Genomic DNA, 24,467 nt, shown 5'->3' with positions numbered 1-24,467 from the left:
GGAGATGTGCAAAATCACCAAACAAAGTGATTTTCAACTACAACAGGGCAATGCTAGCACAATTTACTGTTGAGGGTGCAAAAGATATAATGAACACTGATCCAGTTCATTGGAGTAGGGCCTACATGAAGCTGGGATCCAATTATGATTCAGTTGATAACAACATGTGTGAATCTTTCAACAACTACATCCTATTAGCTAGGTACCTTGCTATTGTCTCAATGCTTGAGTGGATTAGGTGCAAATTTATGGTGAGGGTACAAGAAAATAGAGGGAAGTCAGTTAATTGGAAAGGAACTGTATGTCCCAACATTTCAAAAAATTAAAGCAAAGCATAAGGAGATCAGGTTTCTGTCATGTGTTGTGGAATGGGAAAGATGGATTTGAAGTGCAAGAGCATGAGAAATTCAAATTTATTGTTAACTTGCAGCTCTGGACTTGCTCATTGTAGGACCTTGAAGTATGTCTAGAAGGGGGTGATTAGACTACTTGGCCAATTAAAAACTTAACCTTTTCCCAATTTTAGAGTTTGGCAGATTTTAGCTATCTTAGGACAAGTCAAGCAATCATCACACAATTCAAGCAAGCATGAAAAGAGTATATAGGCAGCGGAAATTAAAGCATGCAACTTGCAAGAAAGTAAAGGGAAGGGTTTGGAGGATTCAAACGCAATTGGAGACACGGATGTTTTTGGCGTGGTTCTGATAGGTGGTGCTATCGTACATCCACGTTGATGGAGACTTCAACCCACGAAGGGTAACGGTTGCGCGAGTCCACAGAGGGCTCCACCCATGAAGGGTCCACGAAGAAGCAACCTTGTCTATCCCACCATGGCCGTCGCCCACGAAGGACTTGCCTCACTAGCGGTAGATCTTCACGAAGTAGGCGATCTCCTTGCCCTTACAAACTCCTTGGTTCAACTCCACAATCTTGTCGAAGGCTCCCGAGTGACACCTAGCCAATCTAGGAGACACCACTCTCCAAGAAGTAACAAATGGTGCGTTGATGATGAACTCCTTGCTCTTGTGCTTCAAATGATAGTCTCACCAACACTCAACTCTCTCTCATAGGATTTGGATCTGGTGGAAACAGGATTTGAGTGGAAAGCAACTTGGGAAGGCTAGAGATCAAGATTCATATGGTAGGAATGGAATATCTTGGCCTCAACACATGAGTAGGTGGTTCTCTCTCAGAAATGGTAAGTTGGAAGTGTAGGTTTAGTCTGATGGCTCTCTCCACGAATGAAGAGGAGGTGGAGGGGTATATATAGCCTCCACACAAAATCTAACCGTTACACACAATATACCAAACTCAGTGGGACCGATTCAACAGACTCGGTCGGACCGATTTAGTAAACCTAGTGACCGTTAGTGATTTTCGGTGGGACTGACATGCAACTCGGTGAGACCGATTCGGTTAGGGTTAGGGCATAACATAATCTCGGTAAGACCGATTACACAAACTCGGTGAAACCGATTTTGGTAATAAGCTTTCCAGAGAGTTGGTCAGGTAAACTCGGTGGGACCGATTTGCTCTTTTCGGTGAGACCGAAATGTTACAAAAGGGAAACAGAGAGTTTACATTGCAATCTCGGTGGGACCGATCGCTCACTTTGGTTAGACCGAAACGTTACGAAGGGAAACAGAGAGATTACAATCCCATCTTGGTGAGACCGAGATCCCTATTGGTAGGACCGATTTGCTTAGGGTTTGTGGCAGTGGCTATGACTTTTGGAATAGGTGGCGCCGGATTGAAAGAATCGGTGTGACCGATTTTGGCTTTGGGTTTAGGTCATTTGTGGATGTGGGAAAGTAGCTGAGGGTTTTGGAGCATATCACAAAGCACATGAAGCAAGAGGCTCATTAAGTAACACCTCATCCCTCCTTGATAGTATTGGCTTTTCCTATAGACTCAATGTGATCTTGGATCACTAAAATATAAAATGAAGAGTCTTGAGCCTTTGAGCTTGAGCCAATCCTTTGTCCTTAGTATTTTGAGGGGTCCACTTTCATCATCAATGCCATGCCATTCATTGAGCTTTCCTGAAATAATAGTCTTGGAATAGCATTAGCTCAATGAGCTATATGTTGTTATGAATTACCAAAACCACCTAGGGATAGTTGCACTTTCAATCTCCCCCTTTTTGGTAATTGATGACAACATATAGATAAAAGCTTCGACAAATGATAATAAGAATAAAAACATCATCGCTTTGAGAAGTATGTGATAAGCAAGAGCTCCCCCTAAATTTGTGCATAGTTTAAAATTTGCTTTGGACTGCAAATGCACAAGGAATTAGGCTCATGGGTTACTCTTCCATGTCACATACATCTTGGTGGAGCGCTCAAAATGATAAGTATTGAATACATGCCCTCATCACCAAGAAAAGTGAATGATCACATAAGATAGATAGGATAATATCATCAAACATGCATAAGTGTAACTTATGATCAAACACATGATCATCAATGTCTCACAAGCATAGTATCTCAACCAATCAAAAAGCAAACAAGCAAACAAGTTTAAACCAACAAAGCAAGAGAGAACAAAAGCAACACACACACTCTCTCTCTCTCGAAGCCTATGATCTATACATTTTTCTCCCCCTTTGGCAACAAGTTACCAAAAAGTTCATAGAAAATGCATAGTGCTAGATCGACTCTCAGGCTTGATCTTCAGTTTGTGGTGTAGAGATGGCTCCTTGGACGAAGGCTTCAGTTGATGTAGAGGGTGCTGGAGTTGATGCTGAAGCTGGTTGCACTGGAGCTGAAGGGGCAGTAGCTGGTGCTGAAGATGTTGCTCTAGTGTCTGGCACTGGCAGAGCAGCTGACCTCTGAGCTCTAGGCACTCTGGCAAAGACATTTGTGGTTGTCTTGCCCTTCCTCTCCTGCATGTCATCCTGCAGTTGCTCCACAACTGACTGAATCTCAGTTACTTTGACATCTAGATCATAGAATTTTTGTTCCATGATTCTTTCTAGGCTCTCCTGATTCTGAGTGAGGGTGGCCAATCCCTTCTCAATCCTCAGAGATGATGCTATCAAGTAACCAAGCTGCTCCTGCTTGTTTTTCAAGAAATGACTCAGATGCCTCCTCTTGAGTTGGCATCTTGGCAGCCTTCTCCTTCCTTGCCTTCTCCTTCTTCTCTTGAGCTTGAACTGATGATGGATCATCCTCATTCATGACAACCTCATTGTCTTCAAAGTCTGGATAGAGTGGAAAATGTTCCCTATCCAATAGATATTTGCCAGTTCCCATCTTTGAGTTGATCAATTCCTAAATCTGAGGTGCATAACCACAGCTCCTCTTCTGATCTGCTGCAGTCCTCTTAATGGTTTCAACTATAAGGCTCATGACTTTGAATTTCTGTGGCACATCAAATAAATGCAACATATTGATGGCATGCCCTCTGATCATGTTGTGGTCACCAGACTTGGGCAACAGAGTGTGCCTCAGAATCCAATTGATAGTAGGCAACCCTGACAACAGAAAATGGACTGATCCAAAAGAGAAAGTCTCTAGGGCTTTGTCTGGGATCTCCTTGTACATGTGTGCCATGGTATTGTGTCCCATTTTCTTCTTGGCATATACATCCAGATCATCATCATTTTCCTTTGGGGCATTTATCAGTTTTGCCCATTCTTCAACAGTGGATTGGTACCTTGTACCTTCAGACATCCAAACAATTCTTCCATCTGGGTAAAAATGTGTTGTGGAGTAGAATTGCATGATAAGTTCATCATTCCAGTTTGTGAGCTTTTGCCCAACAAAATCTGCAACTCCACAAGCAACAAAGCTATCTTGCACTCCAGGATAGTGCTCTTCATTTTCCTTCATGTAGGTCCAGTCGACCCACCTCATATCACAAACTATGGGCTTCTTGTCCAATAAGATTGTCTCATAGAAGTCCTGCTGTTCCTTTGTATGGAACCTGTAATCAACAACAGTTCTTCTCATTGTGGCATATGGATCTGCCATCCTCCATAGCCTCAATCCTGAGTCTTTTCTGATGTTCATGTCCTCAGCCACAGGATGGGCATCATTGTGATCTGGTATCTTAGGCTTGAGCTTCCTTAGAACATGTCCTTCTTCATCTTCCTCCTCAGCAACCTCAGGCACTGGGGCCTTGTTCTTCTCAGCAGCTGGAATACTCCTGGTATTCCTCTTTGGTGCAGACTTGGCCTTGGGGGCAGATTTGGGTGCTTCCTTGGGCTTAGATGTTGCAGCCCCAGATTTAATAACATCACCCATAAGCTTTGGTGCCTTTGGTGCTGGTGCAGTAAGCTCTTCCTCTTCCATCATCGAAGGTTGCCCAACAACTCTGGCCATGGTCTTCTTGACCCTTTCCTTCCTCTTCTTGCCTTCAGCAGCTGGCTCTTTGGGATCAGGCTTTTCAGGCATTTGAGTTGATGCCCTGACCTTGGACATTGGTTTTCTTCCTGCAGGCCTTTTAATCTTCATGCCTGGCTTTATATCCTTTGCTGAGCCATATTCCTTCTTGAGCACCACTTTCTTGGAAGTAGCCTCATCTTCTTCAGCTTTGTAGTCCTCATCTTCTGAGTCTGAGGTTCTCTTTCTCCTTTGCCTGGTAGCAGCCTTAGGCAGGTTGCTAGGAGTGCTTCTGCTCCCTTCATCTGAAGTGATGGAGGGACTAGTGCCCTCACTCATGTGAATCTGCTCTGTTGACCTTTTCTGACTGTCACTCTGGTCTGACATGCTGCAAAAGCTGACTGCTGACCCTGTGAAGAGTTATAGATGAGATAGAGTGGATGAGCATCACAAAATGCAGAGATTTTTCAAAAGAATGATTCAAAAATTCAGTTTTAGTTTTCCACAGAAAGCATTTCGGATCAACCGATTTTCAAACTCGGTGATACCGAAGCAGTTTTTGGAACCTAAACTGATGAACTCGGTTGGACCGAGTCACAGTTTGGTGGCACCGAGACTGCTAGGGTTTCACAGAATCCTAAAATCGGTCGCACCGATTAGTAATTCTTGGTCAGACCGAGAGTCACTAGTGCAATGGCATATGCCAAATCGGTGAGGCCGAGTTTTTCAACTCGGTGGGTCCGAGATGGTTTCGGCGGAAACCTAACCCTAAAATTCGAATCTAATCTACTCTACGGACCACTTTGGCTAGATAGGATTGTTTCAATCATGGCAAGAATCAAAAAGAGTACAATGTGCTAGGAATCATATGTGGATAGCACAAAGATCGAGTCCATACCCTAGTGCGGCGATGAACTCGCTACGGCGGCAACGATGGGGTTGAATTCCGTTGACGGCGGCGGAGACCAGCGACAGGAGGCGGCTGGCGACGAGGAGACGATCCGGAGACCTTCGATGGCAGAGCGAGCTATTGCACGGGCGAAAGGGTTTGGAGAAATTTCCAAAATTTTGCCCGTATCTATATATAGCCCGACCCTGTCGGTGTGACCGAGTGGAACAACTCGGTGGCACCGAGATGCATAACTGTGTTCAGTTACAGCAACTCGGTGTGACCGAAAAGTTCAAATCGGTTGCACCGAGATTGAAAACTCAGATCAACTTAATGATCTCGGTAGGACCGAAATGGAGGAATCGGTCAGACCGAGAATCACAAAGAGGTTTTGGAAGTTTAAGTCTATGACGAATCGGGGACTCTGAGTGCTCCTCACACAGAGTGGTTCGAATCTGACTTGATCAAATTTTGTGATGTAGCATGAATAGAGTTTGAGACGAGAAAAGCATAGATAGCTAGAGAGGGTTCTTAGGCATTCTTGTCCATCCACTTGGCCAAAAGAAGAATGAACCAAACAATCAAAACAACAAGTGGATGTCCTTGAATGAGTAAAATATGCACCAACATGCTCACACAATAAAATGGCAAATGAAATATGTGGCAAAGCATGCACAACCAATTCTAGCATCTATCAAACAATTGGCGAAGACTAGGTCATCTATATATGAGTATATTGACTTAGGAGTCAAATGAGAACATTTGATCATAGGTCATACTCATCGTTTAAGCTCAAGTGGGGTTACCACTTTTACATAATGCATTGATGTGTTCACACCATTAGAGTTGCTTTGACTCAATTTTTTGAGTTAAGCTCCCCCTAGATGTGAGATCCCCCCTTTAGAGGGATGAACTAACCTTGGGTTTTGTCGATGATGACTTCATGTAGGCGTTGAAGATGTGGATGCTCAATGTTGAAGTAGATCATTTGGAGCAATCCTTTGGAGTGAGTTGCACTTTCAACTTGCCTACATGGGTTAGTCCCACAAGGAACAAACAAGAATATCCATAGACATAGAGTGATGCACTCACAAGATGATGTCCATGAAACCATTAGGTTACCTTGTCCATTGCCTTACCAACATGAGGGTTTGTGACTCCTTGAACTAGTGCAAGATGTGGAAGTTGATTGCACTTGTCCTTGCCATAAAGATATGAGTGAAGAATGTTGGCGGAGTCACCCTCAAGAACTCTCTAGTTCTTCTTCTTCGGGATCCACATCATCTTGATGGGAATCCTTGGAGTTGTAGTTGTACTTGATGAAGTAGGACTTGACGTAGTCTTGGGAATCCACTTGACCGAGACTTTAGGTGCTTCTTCAAATGCATCAATCTCTTCTTGAAGCTTATCCTTGCCTTTGTTCTTGTGGTCTTGTGGAGGAAGATCATCTTGAGCTTGTGTTCCCTTGAAGGAAGTAGGATCATACTTCTCTTGTTGAGGAACAAACTTCGTCTTGGGGTATTGATCTTCTTCCCACTCAACTCCATTGGCAATGAACTTTCGTTCAAAACCAACACCTTGATTCTTCCGGTGTCTTCCTTGCTTGCGTACAATTTCCTCGAATTGCTTACTCCCGGCAAGGCTCTTGTAAACACCTTTCTCTATAATTCCCTTCAATAAGCTATTTTCTTGCTCAAGTGTAACTTGGCTAAGAGAATCATTAGTGGAATCAAGAGAACTACTAGAAGCAACAATACTGGATTTAACATTATTATTGTTACTACTAGAGGAAGTATCTTTCTTGTACTTGTTACCAGACTTGACTTGAGGCATGTAAGTAGATAAGAGTAAACGCTTGGCAATGTAAGAAGTACTTTTCTTATGGAGATCATCATTGATTGCCTTTAAGAACTCATGCTCTTGCTCAAGATTGAGATTTTCAAAGCGTAACTTCTCATGAGCCCTTAAAAGTTCTCGATGATCTTCGAAGACAGTTTCATGAGCCAACTTTAGAGTGTTTAGTTCTTTAGTTAGAAGCTCAATTTTCTCCTTATCATTGTCATTCGTTTGATTAGCATGATTAATTGACGTTTCATCATAGTATTCATCACTAGAGTTGTCAACAAGTAAATCATCATCCACAAGCAAGTCATCTTTATCACTATTGAAATCAACATACTCAGGATGTGTTACCTTTGGACCTTTGGCCATGAAGCATCTTCCAATTCCTTCATTTGGTGAATCAAATATGTCGTAGGAGTTGGTTGACACAAGTGCTAGACTGGCAACACCTTCATCTTGAGTATGTTCGGAGTCGGAGTGATAGCTTCTCTCGGAGTGATTGTCGGAGTCGGAGCCGGATACCCATTCACCAAAATGAGCTTGATGTCTTCATTTTGTGTAGCTCCTTGATGTCTTGTCCTTCCTTTCCGAATCCTTGCTTCTCCGTGAGGGTCTTCGTTCATAACGATCATCTCTACTCCTCCTCTCTCTTGGTGGTGATTCTTCTCTTTTGCTTCTTCTTTTTGGAGAATCTTCTCTTCTTTTGTAGGGTGTCGTACACTCATTGGAGTAGTGTCGAGGCCTCCCACAATTGTAGCAATTGCGCTCTCGACTAGAAGATCTTTTGTCATTATAAGACCTTGACTTAGAGCTTCTTTCTTTGCTTCTACTCTTGTAGAATTTGTTGAAGTTCTTCACCATTAAGCTCAATTCTTGATTGAAGGTTTGTTTCTCACTTGATGATGTGGGGGCTTCACTTGAGGCTTTGTAAGCACCACTTGACTTGTTGTGAAGTTCCTCCTTATCCTTGAGTGACATCTCATGAGCAACAATTCTTCCGATGACTTCCGTTGGCTTGAGATTTTTGTAGTTTGGCATCATTTGGATCAATGTGCACACGGTATCATACTTTCCATCCAATGCTCTTAGTATCTTCTTGATGATGAATCTGTCGGTCATCTCTTCACTCCCTAAGCCGGCAATCTCATTTGTGATAAGTGCAAGCCTAGAGTACATTTCAGCGACACCTTCACCATCCTCCATTTTGAACTTGTCAAGCTGACTTTGGAGCACATCCAACTTGGATTCCTTAACGGATTCGGTACCTTCGTGCATATCAATCAAAGTATCCCAAATATCCTTTGCATTCTCAAGACGACTGATTTTGTTGAATTCTTCGGGGCACAATCCGTTGAAGATGATATCACAAGCTTGAGCGTTGTATTGCAGCATCTTCAATTCTTCCGCATTTGCTTCACGGTTCGGTTCTCTCCCATCAAAGAATTCACCTTGCAAGCCAATACAAATAATTGCCCAAACAGCAGGGTTATGTCCGAGAATATGCATTTTCATCTTATGCTTCAAACTAACAAAATTAGTACCATCAAAGTAAGGACCTCTACGGTGATAATTTCCCTCGCTAGACGCCATACTCTCCTAGGTTGTGAAACCAAGGCTATGGACACCAAAAGCTATGGAAATCAAAGCAAATGGAGACCAAAGCTCTGATACCACTTGTAGGACCTTGAAGTATGTCTAGAGGGGGGGTGATTAGACTACTTGACCAATTAAAAACTTAACCTTTTCCCAATTTTAGAGTTTGGCAGATTTTAGCTATCTTAGGACAAGTCAAGCAATCATCACACAATTCAAGCAAGCATGCAAAGAGTATATAGTCAGCGGAAATTAAAGCATGCAACTTGCAAGAAAGTAAAGGGAAGGGTTTGGAGGATTCAAACACAATTGGAGACACGGATGTTTTTGGCATGGTTCCGATAGGTGGTGCTATCGTACATCCATGTTGATGGAGACTTCAACCCACGAAGGGTAACGGTTGCGCGAGTCCACGGAGGGCTCCACCCACGAAGGGTCCACGAAGAAGCAACCTTGTCTATCCCACCATGGCCGTCGCCCACGAAGGACTTGCCTCACTAGCGGTAGATCTTCACGAAGTAGGTGATATCCTTGCCCTTACAAACTCCTTGGTTCAACTCCACAATCTTGTCGGAGGCTCCCAAGTGACACCTAGCCAATCTAGGAGACACCACTCTCCAAGAAGTAACAAATGGTGCATTGATGATGAACTCCTTGCTCTTGTGCTTCAAATGACAGTCTCCCCAACACTCAACTCTCTCTCATAGGATTTGGATCTGGTGGAAAGAGGATTTGAGTGGAAAGCAACTTGGGAAGGCTAGAGATCAAGATTCATATGGTAGGAATGGAATATCTTGGCCTCAACACATGAGTAGGTGGTTCTCTCTTAGAAATGGTAAGTTGGAAGTGTAGGTTTAGTCTGATGGCTCTCTCCACGAATGAAGAGGAGGTGGAGGGGTATATATAGCCTCCACACAAAATCTAACCATTACACACAATTTACCAAACTCGGTGGGACTGATTCAACAGACTCGGTCGGACCGATTTAGTAAACCTGGTGACCGTTAGTGATTTTCGATGGGGCTGACATGCAACTCGGTGAGACCGATTCGGTTAGGGTTAGGGCATAACATAATCTCGGTAAGACCGATTACACAAACTCGTGAAACCAATTTTGGTAATAAGCTTTCCAGAGGGTTGGTCAGGTAAACTCGGTGGGACCGATTTTCTCTTTTCGATGAGATCGAAATGTTACAAAAGGGAAACAGAGAGTTTATATTGCAATCTCGGTGGGACCGATCGCTCACTTCGGTTAGACCGAAACATTACGAAGGGAAACAGAGAGATTACAATCCCATCTCGGTGAGACCAAGATCCCTATCGGTAGGACCGATTTGCTTAGGGTTTGTGGCAGTGGCTATGACTTTTGGAATCGGTGGTGCCGGATTGGAAGAATCGGTGTGACCGATTTTGGCTTTGGGTTTAGGTCATTTGTGGATGTGGGAAGGTAGCTGAGGGTTTGGAGCATATCACAAAGCACATGAAGCAAGAGGCTCATTAAGAAACACCTCATCCCTCCTTGATAGTATTGGTTTTTCCTATAGACTCAATGCGATCTTGGATCACTAAAATATAAAATGAAGAGTCTTGAGCCTTTGAGCTTGAGCCAATCCTTTGTCCTTAGTAGTTTGAGGGATCCACTTTCATCATCCATGCCATGCCATTCATTGAGCTTTCCTGACATAATAGTCTTGGAATAGCATTAGCTCAATGAGCTATATGTTGTTATGAATTACCAAAACCACATATGGATAGTTGCACTTTCACTCATGTAGATATTGGCAACTGTCAGGTTTACCCTGCTGCCATGCCATTAGTGCTATCTATAAAACAGGACAGCAAATTGATGATTATATTGCTCCTTGTTACTCCATAGATGTGTACAGTAAGATATATGATCATTGCTTACAACCTTTGGAGGGAGAGGAGAGTTGGCCTATTTCAACAAATCCAAAGCCACAACCACCTGGTCACATTAGCTTGCCTGGAAGGCCTAAAACAGAAAGGAGGAGAGAGGAAGGAGAAAAACCTAAGGGTACTAAGATGAGCAAAGTAGGTGGCAAGATCACTTGCAGTTCTTGCAAAAGGCAAGGACATAATAGATCAAGCTGTAAAAAAATGATGCATCTAAACATCATGGAAATGCACATTTGGTCAGAGAAGTTGCAAAACAAAAGAAGCAAGACAAAGAGGCTTTTGATGCTCTTCAGACTCACAAAGCTATGCTTCAAAAGCAGGTTAAGACGACACTTGTTAGTAGTAATGAAAACTTGGTTGCTTTTTGTTTGTATTAATGAAAACTTGTTTGCAGGCTGATGATATAAAAGGCAAGGCAGTGGTTGTGCAACCTAGGCCACAGAAGATGGAAGTTAGAAGAAAACCAGGCACTCTGAAGATCAATGAGCATACATCTCAACAAAGCTCACAGCCAAGCTCTGAAACTAGACTTCCACAACATTGTGTGTTCAACCTTGCTGCATACAAGGAGGCACTAAATGCTTAGAAAGGTTCATCCATTTGATTACAACATTATGCTCTGCCTAGTTGTAATACTGTGCCACAACATTTGTGCTACACTTGTGCTAAATTTTTGCTTCTGTTCATTTGAGGCACAATTTCTGCTAGTATAATTTTCTGGATTGAAACAAAGAGGACAACAGAGTTGAAAACATTAATGCTTAAACATCTTCAATACATTTGTTCACTGCATTCGTTCAGTACATAACTTAAACTCTGACAGTGCATATTGAACTGCATTTCTCCACTACTTAACTACAAACTTAACTGCATTTCTCCAGTACATAACTAGAAACTTAACTAGAAACTCCCAGTGCATACTGAACTAGAAACTTAACTGCATTTCTCCCGCATCTCCTTCATCTTCACTTCTGCATTTCTTCACTTCTTGATGCGGTCTCCTTCATCTTCTGGGCAGGCTTAACTTCTGCATCTCCTTCATCTTCTTGATGCGGTTGGAGTGGCGAATGCCGACGCGGATGTAGGTCTCCGCCTCGATTGTCATTCTCCTGTCGCCGAGCTGCGGGATCCTCGGCGCCACCATGTACACGTTGTCATCGGCAGGCGCTACCTTCCCCTCGATGTCGTCCTCGACATCCACCACCACCTGCTCCCCCTCGCTGCCGTCCTCCTCATCTTCACTGTACTCTCCGTCGTTGTCAGAATGGACAGTAACCTGCTTAACTGCAGCTGGTACAGTGACCACGACGCCGACGAGACCTTCCACTGGAGGTGGAGGGGGGCGACGGCAGGAGCGGTAGTCGTACCACCTGGCACGCTGACGCGGATCTGGTGACTTCTCCGCCTCATGCATAGCCCAAAGAAAAACTGAGACAGGTGGAATTGCACGGCCGTCGGGGAACATTGCCTTCTCCTCAACATCAGTTGCCATGGCGATGAGGCCCCTAGCATGGTCCACGCACATCTGCAAGCTTGGAAATCTGTTGCAGATCTCCTCTACATCGGCCCTCTTCTCTGAATCCCCCTTGCAATACCTGCTGACAGTTTCCTCCCACCGCTCTTGAGCACGGCGAACATCTCTTGCAGACCGCCTCTTCTTGGGCGCCATCGCCGGTGTCGAGAAGCGAGGGGAGTGGTGGGTGAGAGGCGAAGGGAGTGGTGGATGAGAATGGGGAACGACTGGGCAAGCGGTGGGTGGGCGAGTGGTGTCTGGGCGAGCGCTGGCCTTAAATGGGTGGGTGGGTGTCTGTCAAATACAATGGGTGCTGAAAGTTCAGCAAACTACAGACAGCGCTTCAGAAAAATTCAGACACAAGTTCAGACTTCCTCTTTTGAAAGTTTAAACTCAAATACAATTGTTGACTGGAGCTTACATAGGTGGTTGACAACACACACAATGCATCCCACATAGTACATCACATCTTCAAAGCCATGATAACAACACACACAATGCAGGAAAAGATGGCAAATTTGTACATCAACTTGCTTCTCTGAAATTCCTTGGCAAGAACATCCATTTGTTGAGCATGCTGCTCTTTCAAATCCAGCACATAAACATCAGCATCACCAATGCTGCACTTGGCATCCATGAGAGCATGCTCCAGCTGTGATTTCTCGGTCTTGAGCTTCCTAACCTCTGTCTTCAGCCGATTCGCAACATCTCGCAGATCACCTAGTAGCATACTGACAAACTGATCCAGGGGATCATCATGCCACTTGAAGTACCGACAGTCATATCCCTATTCAACAATTTGTGCAATTTTGTCAACAGAATCGCGCAAAGACTATGACTTTGCTGCTCAAGAGAACAACGGTGGGCACAGATCGATTTACCAGAGACTGGTTGCAGTTGTAGTATCGACGACCGGGGTTGGCAATGCTCCACGAAATCCACCTCGGAGCCTTGACGTTGCAGTGGCACAACTTCTCAGGCGAGTACACTATCGGTGGCTCCCGATATGACACCGGCGACTGCCCTGAGAAGGCCATGGACCGCGGCGGCCGGTGACTGCTTGACGAGCTAGCAGACACCATGGACCGCGGCGAGGGGGAGACGAGGGGCCGATGAGGGGGCGGCGAGGGGGACGGCGACAGAGTGCTTCATGGCGAGGGGGGCGGCGACAGAGCGATACACGGCGAGGGGGCGGCGACAGACCTTGGGATTGCAACTAATAATTGGGGAAAGTTGCATATGTCCAGTCAGCAAGGAGAAAAGTCAAAACCATTGAAATCTGGTCCAAAACCACCATGGGGGAGAATTGATCCGGTGTTACAGAGTTTAGGGGCTGATTGATCCGATTTTAGACTTTGGGGGGAAATTGATCCATCAGACAGGATTTGAGGGAGGCCAACATGGCCCACAAGGTCGAAAAGCAACGCTAGCTGGCCGATGTGGGCCGTGTCAGGCGCAACTATGGGCGATTCCTATTTTGCGGTCGCTTAGTGCTTCGAACCCGATCGACAGTAACCACACAGCCAAACCACCAGATGTGTTTAGTTAGATCTTTTATTTTTTTATTCTTCTTTCTCCTTTCTTCTTTCATTTTTTCCATTTTTTTAAAAAATCGATGAACTTTATTCAAATTCATAATTTTTTCTTCATATTGCTGAACTTTCTTTCTCAAATTTGATGAACATTTTTTAAAATTGGATGAACTTTTTTTCGAATCGATGAACGTTTTTCAACTACGATGATCTTTTGTTAATTGATGTTTTTTTTAAACTCGATGAATTAGTTTTCAAATTCAATGAATTTTTTTCGAACCGATGATTTCTTTTCAGAATCATGAACATTTTTAAATTCACAATCTATTTAGTTTTTCTGTTTTTTCTCTCAAAAGTCAACAGTGAGCCATGTAAATGGGTTGGCCCACGAGGGATGGGGCGTGGGCACCAAGAAGCTTTCCAGGAAGCTCCCATGACTATGGCCTTGTTTGGTTCACGACCTGGCTTCCATGCCTAGAAAAAAATGATGCCTGGACCCAGCCTGGGAACTAGCAATTTTCTGCCTACCCAAGCATGGAGTGTTTGATTGCATACCTGGCTTGAAGAAGGATTACAGTGAAAAAAGTGTTCGTTTCATACCTGGCTCCACAAGAGAATCCTGCTAATAAAGAAAGATGGGTTGTTAGGCAGCACCCAGGCGACCTGTTCGTAGCACCTGGGCGAGGCTAATCAAGGTGCCTCGGGTCAGCGGCCAGGCTAAGCAAAGTTTTGAGGTCACCATGCGAGGCGAGCTTCTAATGTTGTGGATTTAAACCAAACACTCTTCTGGCAATTTTCAGGTAGACTCCAGGGCAATCACGAAGCGATGAGGACGCCAGCCCTATATCTCCCTGCAAGCGAGACAGACTCAGATGTCGCTGAGGCGCCGGCCCAGATCGCGCGAGGCCATTGCCTCTTTTTTATGTTTGTTTGACCTTTTGTTTTCTTTGTTTACCTATTTTTTAACTTTTCATTACACTTCTCCAAAAGTATATATTACAAAGTATAATTTTTGTAGTGTTTGAAAAATGTTAATCATGCATTTTAAAATGTTAAATATGTATATAAAAATGTTGACCATGCATACGAGAAATGTATACAAGCAAATATAATAATGTCTGCTATAAAACTTGATAATGTAACTAAAATATGGTAATATAAAATTTCAAAAAATGTTAAAAATGTATTTGAACAATGTTAATAAAGTGTTTGAAAAAATGTTGAATGTGTTTAGAAGAAATATTGACCATGTGAAAAAAATGATGAAATCTTTTGATTATGCATATGAAAATATTAATCAAGCATTTTTTAAAATAATATTGAAGAAGTATTTCAAAAATGTTAATCAAGCATTTGGAAAATGTTAAATGTGTATAGAAAAAATATTGACCATGCATTAAAAAAGTGTTAATCTTGCATTTTAAAAATGTTAAACAATCATAGAAAAATATTACAATGTATTAGAAAAATGTTAATCCTGTATTTGAAAAATGTTAATCAAGCATTTGAAAAAGGTTTAAAATGTTTATAGGAATCTTTTTGACCATGTATTAAAAAATTTAAATCATGTATTCACTATATGTTAATCAAGCGCTCAAATTTTTTAAAAAAATTGGTGTAAAAAATGTTGACTATCTATTAGAAAAATGTTAAATACAAATCTAGAAAAAGAAAAGGGTTTGGTTAAGCTTAAAAATGTTAAACCTGTGTATATGTCCCGGCTTAATCTTGAAAAAATGTTGACTATGTATTATAAATTTGGTACATGTCCCGGCTGTACTATTTTTAAAGATTTTTTTACTATGTCCCGTGTCGGCTATTTCTTTTTTTTTCCTATGTCCATATTTTTTTAACATTTTTTAATACATAGTCAAAAAAGAAAAAGGTACATGTCCTGGCTGTACCAATTTTTTAACATTTTTTAATACAATAGCCGGGACATGTGACCAGGTTTGATTAAGCGTGTGAAGGAATCCTCAAAAACGAAAAAGGTTAAGCCTGTGAAGCAGTGGCGGCGTCGAGCACATCCGACGCGGGATTCGTCAGACTATACTGGAGATTATTACTCCTTGGTATGCTGGTCGGCCACTGATTTGCTGCCGCAGGTAAGGACGACGGATCAAGATGTGACATGTGGTTGTGTTGTCAGATACAAATCTACCACCGGCTGCCATCTGCAACACTCTGAGAGCGTGCCAAATTGGGGATTTTGGCAATGTTGGTGACCTCCTCCCTCATCCATGGCTTCGTCGCGCACATAACGGCAAGCTTTCGTCATCCGACGCTTTGTGTGGCAGGTAGCTATCATCTTTTGCATGCTCACGTCTTGATCATGAGCGTATGTAGCTGTTGGGGATCGTGGAAAGCAGAGACGATAGCCCAGGAGGACTTCGATTTGGTGGTGGGATAAAAACCCTATGTCAGCAGTGTGATCACACATTCTTCTGCACAGACATTTTATAAGAGCGGACTGTAGCAGGATGAAAATGACCATAATTTATGGAGCAACATCACCTACCTTTATCATACTCATGATACAAATTTTCTTTCAAAGATCACCAAAGCAATATGAGGCTGAAAGCAAGCTAAATAAGGTTTAACGACAACCAGAGACGATAACGAAGCATAAACTCTGACACGACGATGGATTTTAACAGGTCCATTAAACTGACTGGTGGCACTCTAGTTGTTGATCTTCTTCTCTGGCCTCATCTGCTTGCTGTTACCACGCTTGAACTTGCAGAAGTTGACACCCCCTGGGTGCAGGCGCACATGGCACCTGTAGGTAAGTAAACATATTAGAATGTGTAAGATCAGTGTTATTAGACTCACAGGGTTCAATTACAAAATGACTTAATTCATTGTAAGAGGCGATCAAGGATTCCATGTATTGCAGTAGATATTGTAGAATAACCAAAAGAACAAAAAAAATCCATAGGGCAAACAAAAAGGCCAACAGCCCTGACAGAACAGAAAAATGCAATCAGAATTCAGCATGGAACAAGGAAGGATTCCATGGGAGGCTCACAGTGAAGGCCAAATTTTCATTCTTATTCTTATGAACACACCATGTAAGAAATGTTGTAGTCAGTATAGTCTTATAAGTTAACTTCTTTTCTTCTATGAAAAGGTATTGTTAGAGTACGTAATGGGCCTAATGGGCCTGGGCTGGCGGTATAGCCCGTTAGTCTTAGGGTTAGTTAGAGATAAGGGTCGGTTGCTTAGAGGTCAAGTAAGCCTTGCTTGGGAGTCAAGTAAACCTCTCTATATAAAGAGAGGAGATGTATCAATCTAATCAAGCAAGAATTAAGAAGGAAATCCCTTCCCTCTTGCCCGGCCGACCCTCTCTCGCCCTCCTTCTAGCAACACCATAACAATTTGGTATCAGGTAGCTCAGTTCCGATCATGTCTTCGTCGCCGCCCACCCCGTCGCTTCCGCTGCCGACCGTCACCACCACGCCGCTGGCCATCTACACCGCGCCGCTGGTCGCATCCTCCGGCGCCGCCACCGCCCAGATGTCGGCACCCTCCACCGCACCACCGTCCGCCGTTTACACCCCAGAGGAGATCACCGGGGTCCTCACCGACCTCGTCACAGCCGTTCAGGGGATCCGGCTGTACCTGGCCAGCCCCTGTGGGCCGCCGCCCCTGCGGCCGACCGCCACTGCCGGGCCTGCCATGGTACTCGCCGCATCCAGGGGCCTCTGCGACGTTCGCTGGGACGTTGCTGCCCCAGCTGCAGCTGCCGCCCGCCGCCGCCCCACAGTGGCCGGCGCCGGCTCCCGCCGCGCCGCCGTGGCAGCCGCCACACCAGGCGGCCTTCGCCGCGCTCGCCGGGCCACTGCAGCTGCCATCCATCGCCACCACTGCCCAGCCCTGGCTGCAGTGGCAGCCGCCACTCCTGGCGGCCTCCGCCGCGCCCGGAGCTCCGCCGCAGCAGCCGCTGACGCTGCCCAGTGCGTCACCGCCGCAGCCGCTGCAGCTGCAGCAGCCACCGTCAGTCAGCTCCGGCCCCGCATCGACCGCGCCGGCGGGAGTCCCGCTCCACCAAGTCCATTCCCCGTCGTCGCCATCACCGCTTCCGTCTTGGATCGCTACCCGCCACGTGTAGGCAGTGGTGAGGCTGCAGGCTGCTGCGCGCGGCCTCCTAGCGCGTCGGCGTGTACGGGAGATGCGCAGTCTGCAGCTGCCGCTCCTCCAAGTTGCCCTTCACTGCACAAAAGACCTCGATCTCATCCGCTGCGCCGGGGATCTTAGGCATGCGGTTGCCCCCACGGGCAGCGGGCATGTTGTTTTCCCCGCGGGCAGTGACCTCAAAATCTGCGACATCGGCGGTTGGGGGGGCGCACCCCTTCTCGTCATTCTCCATCGCATGCCCTCCACTCTTCCCTGTGCAGTGCAGAACAACAGCCATACACATGCGCTCCTTTTGTCCAGGTGGTGTTCATGGGATCCAGGTGGCTGTACACGTGCACGTCCAAAATAAAGCGTCCCAGTCTATTTCAGGTTGAGAGTAATAACACAAGCCGAGATGTAAAAGGCTTGTTTTTAGGTGTTAGGTTTGTGTTGCGTCGAGTCATGGTTATAAGTTGGTTAGGCTGCAGCTCGAGGACAAGCTGCATGTCCAGATGGGGTGTAGTGTTAGAGTACGTAATGGGCCTAATGGGCCTGGGCTGGCGGTATAGCCTGTTAGTCTTAGGGTTAATTAGAGATAAGGGTCGCTTGCTTAGGGGTCAAGTAAGCCTTGCTTGGGAGTCAAGTAAACCTCTCTATATAAAGAGAGGAGATGTATCAATCTTATCAAGCAAGAATTAAGAAAGAAATCCCTTCCCTCTTGCCCGGCCGTGGGCAAAAGGCCCCCGGCCGGCCCTCTCGCGCCCTCCTTCTAGCAGCCACATAACAGGTATCAAAGCTCAGAATCTGCAATTCGTTCGCAGCAGCTTGGCTTAATCATATAAAAAAAAGAGTTGTCATATTGGATTAACCTTTGTTGGTAAGACTGATGGCGAAACAAAGACAATTCTGCATTCTGAATGAGCGCACGTCTGCTAGGGACGGTGTCAGAGCATCACGGTAAGTGTTAAAACAACCACTGCTGCGTCTTAATCTGATATGCCGCAGCTGATAGTTTCTGCACAAGCTGAAGCACATCTGTTCTCTTCAACGATTTGTGCACAAAGCAAGCTGACAGCTTAAACGATGGCAATTTTGACGCCAATTTGGCATGTAGTTCATATATAATTTCTAAGATTCCTAAGAGTTCTTCATGTGGGGAACTTGCTCGACAGGCGGGAACCTGTTGTGGGGTCGCAGCTCGACCGAAGACGCTTGACAGGGATGGTGGCAGCGCGCGCTGAGGCACAACGGCACGGAGAGGGCAGGACCTGGGGGCTGGGGCGCCGCCCTCAAACTTGGATAACCTGCGGCGCGTGCTAGGGCACGACGGCGCAGCAAGGGCAGGACCAGGGAGCTGTGGGCTCTATCAAAATGGCAGAGAAGAAGTCCAAAAATACCCTTCCGTACCATTTGGGAAATGATGGGGTTGCCCTTCCATGTGGACGGCCAAATCTGCCTGGTACTCCAATGCATGCTTTCGGAGTATCAGGGTACCATAAAAGAGCTAACATAATTTCTTTGTGTTTGATGTAAAATCATACATTCAAATAAAGGCAGAATATGTAAGAGACTACGCATTGGGTCAAGGACTGACACTCGCGGAATAAGAGGTTAATAAAGTACTAACAGAACATGTGGCTAAATCGCAAAAATGAGAGAGAGGGTCATATATGTAACACGAGAAGAGTAATTTTAACATGCTCCCTCTTACCCCCTCTTTTCACATGGAAGGTAAGAAGGTAAGAGTAAATCAGACCACTATTTAATAAAATCAATGGCTCAGATCTATTATGTACTCTTACCTCTCATGTGAAAAGGGGAGGTAAGAAGAACCATGCTAAAATTTGCCACAGAAGAAAATAGTAAAAATGACTGATTCATAATGGCCTACCTTTAGGTGACAGTCTGACAGGGAAATGAGCTAGCAACTCACCCGAAAAGTGACCAGAATATAATAATATGATATATGAGCACTTCTCTCAAATTTTAGTGTTAATATTTTGTTTGGAATTTTCCATGCAAATTGTATTTATTGTAAAGTAGACAGTGGCAAAAGGTTGCATTGTTTCAAGCAAGCATGAGGACATGGACTATGCAAAGTAACACATAACACGACAACAAACATATCCCATCGTTACAATGATTGCGAGCATTCCTACAATTTTTTAATCTACAGTAGCAGGTGGTTCTTTTCGGATCCACGCAATAATTCAGTTCCATGTTAAACAGAAGAAAAAACTGACAAGGAGATTTTATCAGAGTAAACAGGTACACGATGAGTCCATCACATGTGGTGTAACCGTGTAAGTGCATTTGTAAACCCTGACAGGCTATTAAGCCTAATTAAGTTAATAGTCAACAAATGATCAGCTTAGCAGTTCACAAGAATTAATGTAACTTCTATGAGAACAAAATATATAAAGATTAAAGAATGAGATGTGTGATTTATGATGTCAAATGTTGCTGTACATTTGGTTGCAATTTTTGTACTTATTAGTAAACCACTTCTCCAATGAAAACAAAGATAATAATCAGAACAAATATCAGAGAATACTTCAAATGCAAATAACAGCGAGGTGCACATTTGAACAACTGGATATAAAAGGAAAGACAAATATTAAAGGTACTATCGGCTGAAATTTGCACTCTTTTCTCGAACAACACCAAAATGCGTATAATATTGTCCAGTATTAGAATAAGAACGGCAAGAAGGCACAAAACTGCACAAATTGAAACAGCAAAAGAGAACGAAGGGGCACAAATCTAGAAACTCTAAGCAAATGGAAAAGGAAAAGAAACTCAAAATAAGAAGAAACAAAAAAGGCTAGCTTAACATTAAAGAAAATGTTGTTTTGTTACATGAATTTCTTACCCGGCCAGACAACATAAATGATATGCTAAATCATCTTAACCCCCAATGTATTTAGTGGGACATATCCTACGAAAATGCACATCTTTCCAAAAATTTGAAATACAATTTAAAAAGCACATACAAATTCCGCAAAAGTGTACTATTGTGGAAGAGCATATAGCACCTCCGTGCAAACTTTCTCGAAAGAGAAATCCTTTTACGAAAACAAAACAAGACAAAATAGGCTAATAGTGTCAAAGCATAGTTTTAATTTTAGTACACTATTCACATTCGGTTTTCTTTTCTGTAGCACACAAAGTACGCTCGATTTGAAGTTTCAAATTGGCATGAATATACAAAACGGCCTTACAAAGTAAGAGAGTTATTTTGAGAACTTTAAGATACTTGCACGTGTGCTTTTCTGATTGTATTTTTACATTATCAAAAACATGCCCATTTTCACAGGATACGCACCACCATCTTTATATTCTTCCTACTTGTTTTATAGTTATCGCGTGGAGTTTGTGTGTGATCATGGCAGTACTGTAAAGGGTGAATGCACATTTGTCCATTGTATCCAGAATTCTGGATTATCTGTCATCCATATTAGTATTACTTACTCCATACGTATTCGGAAATATAACACTCATATTGTCAATTAGATCTAGATTATCTTGCATTCGTCTCGAGACTATTCACACTTTATAGTTTCCTATTTCCCCAATATGAGTTGGCTGCTTCATGATAGCCTATTTGTTAGGTGAGAATGCAATGCTTCTTCTATAACACTTGGCCAGACAAGCACAACATCATAAAAAATGTATCAAAGCCAACCTATAAACCTCATCACGTTTCATGTCATTTAGCAAAAACAACACATGACTAACATGGTAATCTTAGCCAAAGGGGTTTAAGAAATTCAACATAACCAAACGCTGAAGCTATTCTGAACATCCAATACAGACCCAGACGAGGGGAACACGCTTAAGGTTGGAAGTGCAATTCTCTTATTCTGTGAGAAGCAGATTTCAAAATACTAAAAATAATATCAGGAAAAGTTCTGTTTGAAAATGAAATATACCTGCTTTTGCAAGATTGGGTGTGAACCATATGGGAGGGAACCACGTCCTCCAGGGTTCAGGATCAACCAAATTGGTTCTGGTATCATTTTCCAAGTCGTACACTCCTATGTCACGTGGATCATCTTTGCCGCTGAGTAATTCTTCATGATCATCATGAGTAAAATATAGATGGTTTGCCATCAAGCCTGGGTGATTCTTTACGCTAAAGCAAGATGTTGTGCTTTTCCCAGTGAACAATGCATGTTCACCTATCCCTCTCATTTTGACACGCTTCAGCTCAACAAAATCAACCTTGTACACTTCATAAGCAGTGACATACGTCTCACCATCTGGTTGTTCAGGATCCAAACTCTCCTCCTTAATGATTTGGAGGAAATCTCCCCATGATGCCTGAACAATGTAGCACTTCTGGACCATCCCAGCTAGATTTGGTAAAATCCTTCTGTGGACGACAGATGGTCCAAATCAAACTCATCGATTGCGCCTACCTCAGTCATTGCGTAGAAACAGCCATCATGGTGTATGCAATCTGCATAGAAACTATGCATTTGGAGCCAGTTCCAGTGAGCATCTCCCACTCTGGCGAATGAGAGCTGCGCGTACGGCTGATGGATGAGCATGACAGTGCATTCCACTGCCGATGGATCGGACGACAAAGTTGCCTTCAGATAGACCAGATCTCCGTACCTATCCAAAGGGCATGCATAGGGTGTATCCTCCACTCTCAGAAGCTCTCCGTCATAGAAAGACAGCTTGTACTTTTCAAGAATCCCGTCTTCGTTTACGATAGGTTTAACATGCTCCATGGTTGTCACAGGAGGGAGTGCAATCTTGTCACCGGTGATAGGGTTGAGAAGCATCAGGTCAGACTTCTCATCCATGGTGACTAGCCAGCCATGTGATGAACCAATCCAGCTGCTGATGGGAGGTTCAGGGAGGGGCATGGAGTAGGCCTTCCGTTCGGAGAGACTGTACATGCCAAGAGCCTTCGCACCGGCGGCCTCGGTACAATAGAGTAAGCAGGGGGTCTGCCGGCTGGGGCAGACGCCGCTGCGGTGGAGCGTGGAGTACGCCTTTTGCCAGAATGTGCAGACGGCGGCGGATCGGAGGAGGTCCGGGCACTCGAGCAACTGGAATATGCTGATCAATATGTCAGCTGGTAACCCGGACCAATCTGGAGCTTGAGCTTCCATTGTGGATGGACAGAGACGAGCACCTCAGCTTTAGAGCAGGTCGACTACAACCACACGGGCGGCCGGAGCTGCAAATCAAAGAGACCAAGACTGCGGCAGCTCCGGCGGCTACTCCGGCCGCGTTCTGATGTAGATCCTTTCCACCCCAATACAATCCGGGAGAGAACTGGATATGCCTGCCCTGCCCGGTCGAATCTGATTTGGGAACGAAACAGTGAAAACCAAGGAATCCGCCGCCATTTTTCCCTCCGTCCCGTGGGCTGCTCTCGCGACTCACCGGGCGATTTCCCGCCGCCTCATCTTCAGCCCCCTCGCCCACGTCCTCCTCTGTCGCCGGCCTGCCCGCGGTGGCGGCAGGGCGCCTCTTCCACCTCCCTCTCCTCCTTTTGATGCTCTCTCTCTCCCTGGCGACCTCCGCCCTTCTCGCGGCGGCGCGGCGGTCTCGGCGGGTGCGTCGGGGTGACGCGCTCGTGGAGGTCCCCCGCGCGGCGGCGTGTGCGTCTCGGCTGGGAGCCAGCGTACAATTTTTTTTTTGAGAAACTGGGAGCCAGCGTGCTGTGCCGCAGTGGGTTGGCTGTGCGGCTGCAGGCCTGGGCTGGGCCGCGCGGTAGATTTCTCTGTACTTAACTTAAATTTTAAGGTTCCTAAAAAAACTTAAATTTTAAGGTTTTCTGAATTTTTAAAAACCAAAAGGCCCCAGAAGGCCGACACCGACCACAAGGTCGAAAAGCAACGCAATCTGGCCAATACCACTAAGGTCAGGTGCAACTATGTGCATGTCCACCAACGTTAAACTTTCAAGGCCTAGGGTTGCGGCGCTAGGGTTCCACCTTTTCCTCCGGCGATCTACAGCTGGAGGTCCACGTATAACCTGCCTGATGGCCGGCGTGCCGGTCAAGGGGAGTCTACCTACACCTGTTGGAGTCTCTTTGGCGGTCTGCATGGAGGATCCATCGCCAATACGGGCGGCGGCGGAAGATGAAGGGAGGAAGGACGGGCCAAGTTCGGCGGATCTCCTCGGCTGCGGGGGCTCTGATCTGGCTGGCGCGGGTGATGGAGAGGATAGAGAGAGGGAGGAGAAGGAGCAGTACTTGGAGGAGGAGGAAGAGGATGGCGGATACTACGGGGCCAAGGAAGATTTGGAGGACCAGTTTGCGGGGATGAACTTGCATGGGAAGGAGACGGAAGATCTGGATTTTACCGGCGAAGTTGATGATCTCATCAGCGAGGTGCGCTGGTTAGGCATATTTAGGGTTCATACCGCTCGTCCTTTTGGGCACTCGGCTCTGCTCAACCAGATGCGCAATGCATGGGCTGCCGTGAAGGGTGTCACGTTCAATATCAAAGGGCCCAATTTGTTCTTGGTTCAGTGTCATTGCCTTGGTGATTGGAAGAGGATCATGGATGGAGGGCCTTGGCTTTTCCGCAAGGCGCCGGTTGTTATTCAGGAGTACGATGGGTTCTCCGATGTCTCTCAGTACAGATTAAACAAGATCCCGGTGTGGGCGAGGATCAAAGGATTGCCGCCGGGACTTACAGCCAAGAAAGCCCTAGCGGAGAAGGTTGCAGCCAAGGTAGGAGGGCCACCTTTACAGTTATGGTGAATGAGGG

At 44.9% G+C, this 24,467-nt stretch overlaps 1 protein-coding gene across 2 annotated transcripts; it reads right to left on the bottom strand.

The window, feature by feature from the left end:
- Positions 1-16,101: 16,101 nt before the first annotated feature.
- Positions 16,102-23,120, bottom strand: LOC119340184. Of its 2 annotated transcripts, none has more exons than XM_037612083.1 (2): positions 21,663-23,120; positions 16,102-16,393 (listed from the first exon to the last, which is right to left on the bottom strand). In XM_037612083.1, exons 1-2 carry the CDS (start codon positions 22,078-22,080, stop codon positions 16,323-16,325), a joined length of 489 nt encoding a protein of 162 aa, XP_037467980.1. In that variant the 5' UTR covers positions 22,081-23,120; the 3' UTR covers positions 16,102-16,322. Both variants share the same exon structure in this region; 1 of them encodes a protein (XP_037467980.1).
- Positions 23,121-24,467: the final 1,347 nt, after the last annotated feature.

This window comes from Triticum dicoccoides, chromosome 7B (assembly GCF_002162155.2).
Source record: "Triticum dicoccoides isolate Atlit2015 ecotype Zavitan chromosome 7B, WEW_v2.0, whole genome shotgun sequence".
Lineage (NCBI taxonomy): Eukaryota > Viridiplantae > Streptophyta > Magnoliopsida > Poales > Poaceae > Triticum > Triticum dicoccoides.
The sequence above is the reverse complement of the archived record's forward strand: the minus strand, read 5'-3'. Positions and strand labels throughout refer to the sequence as shown.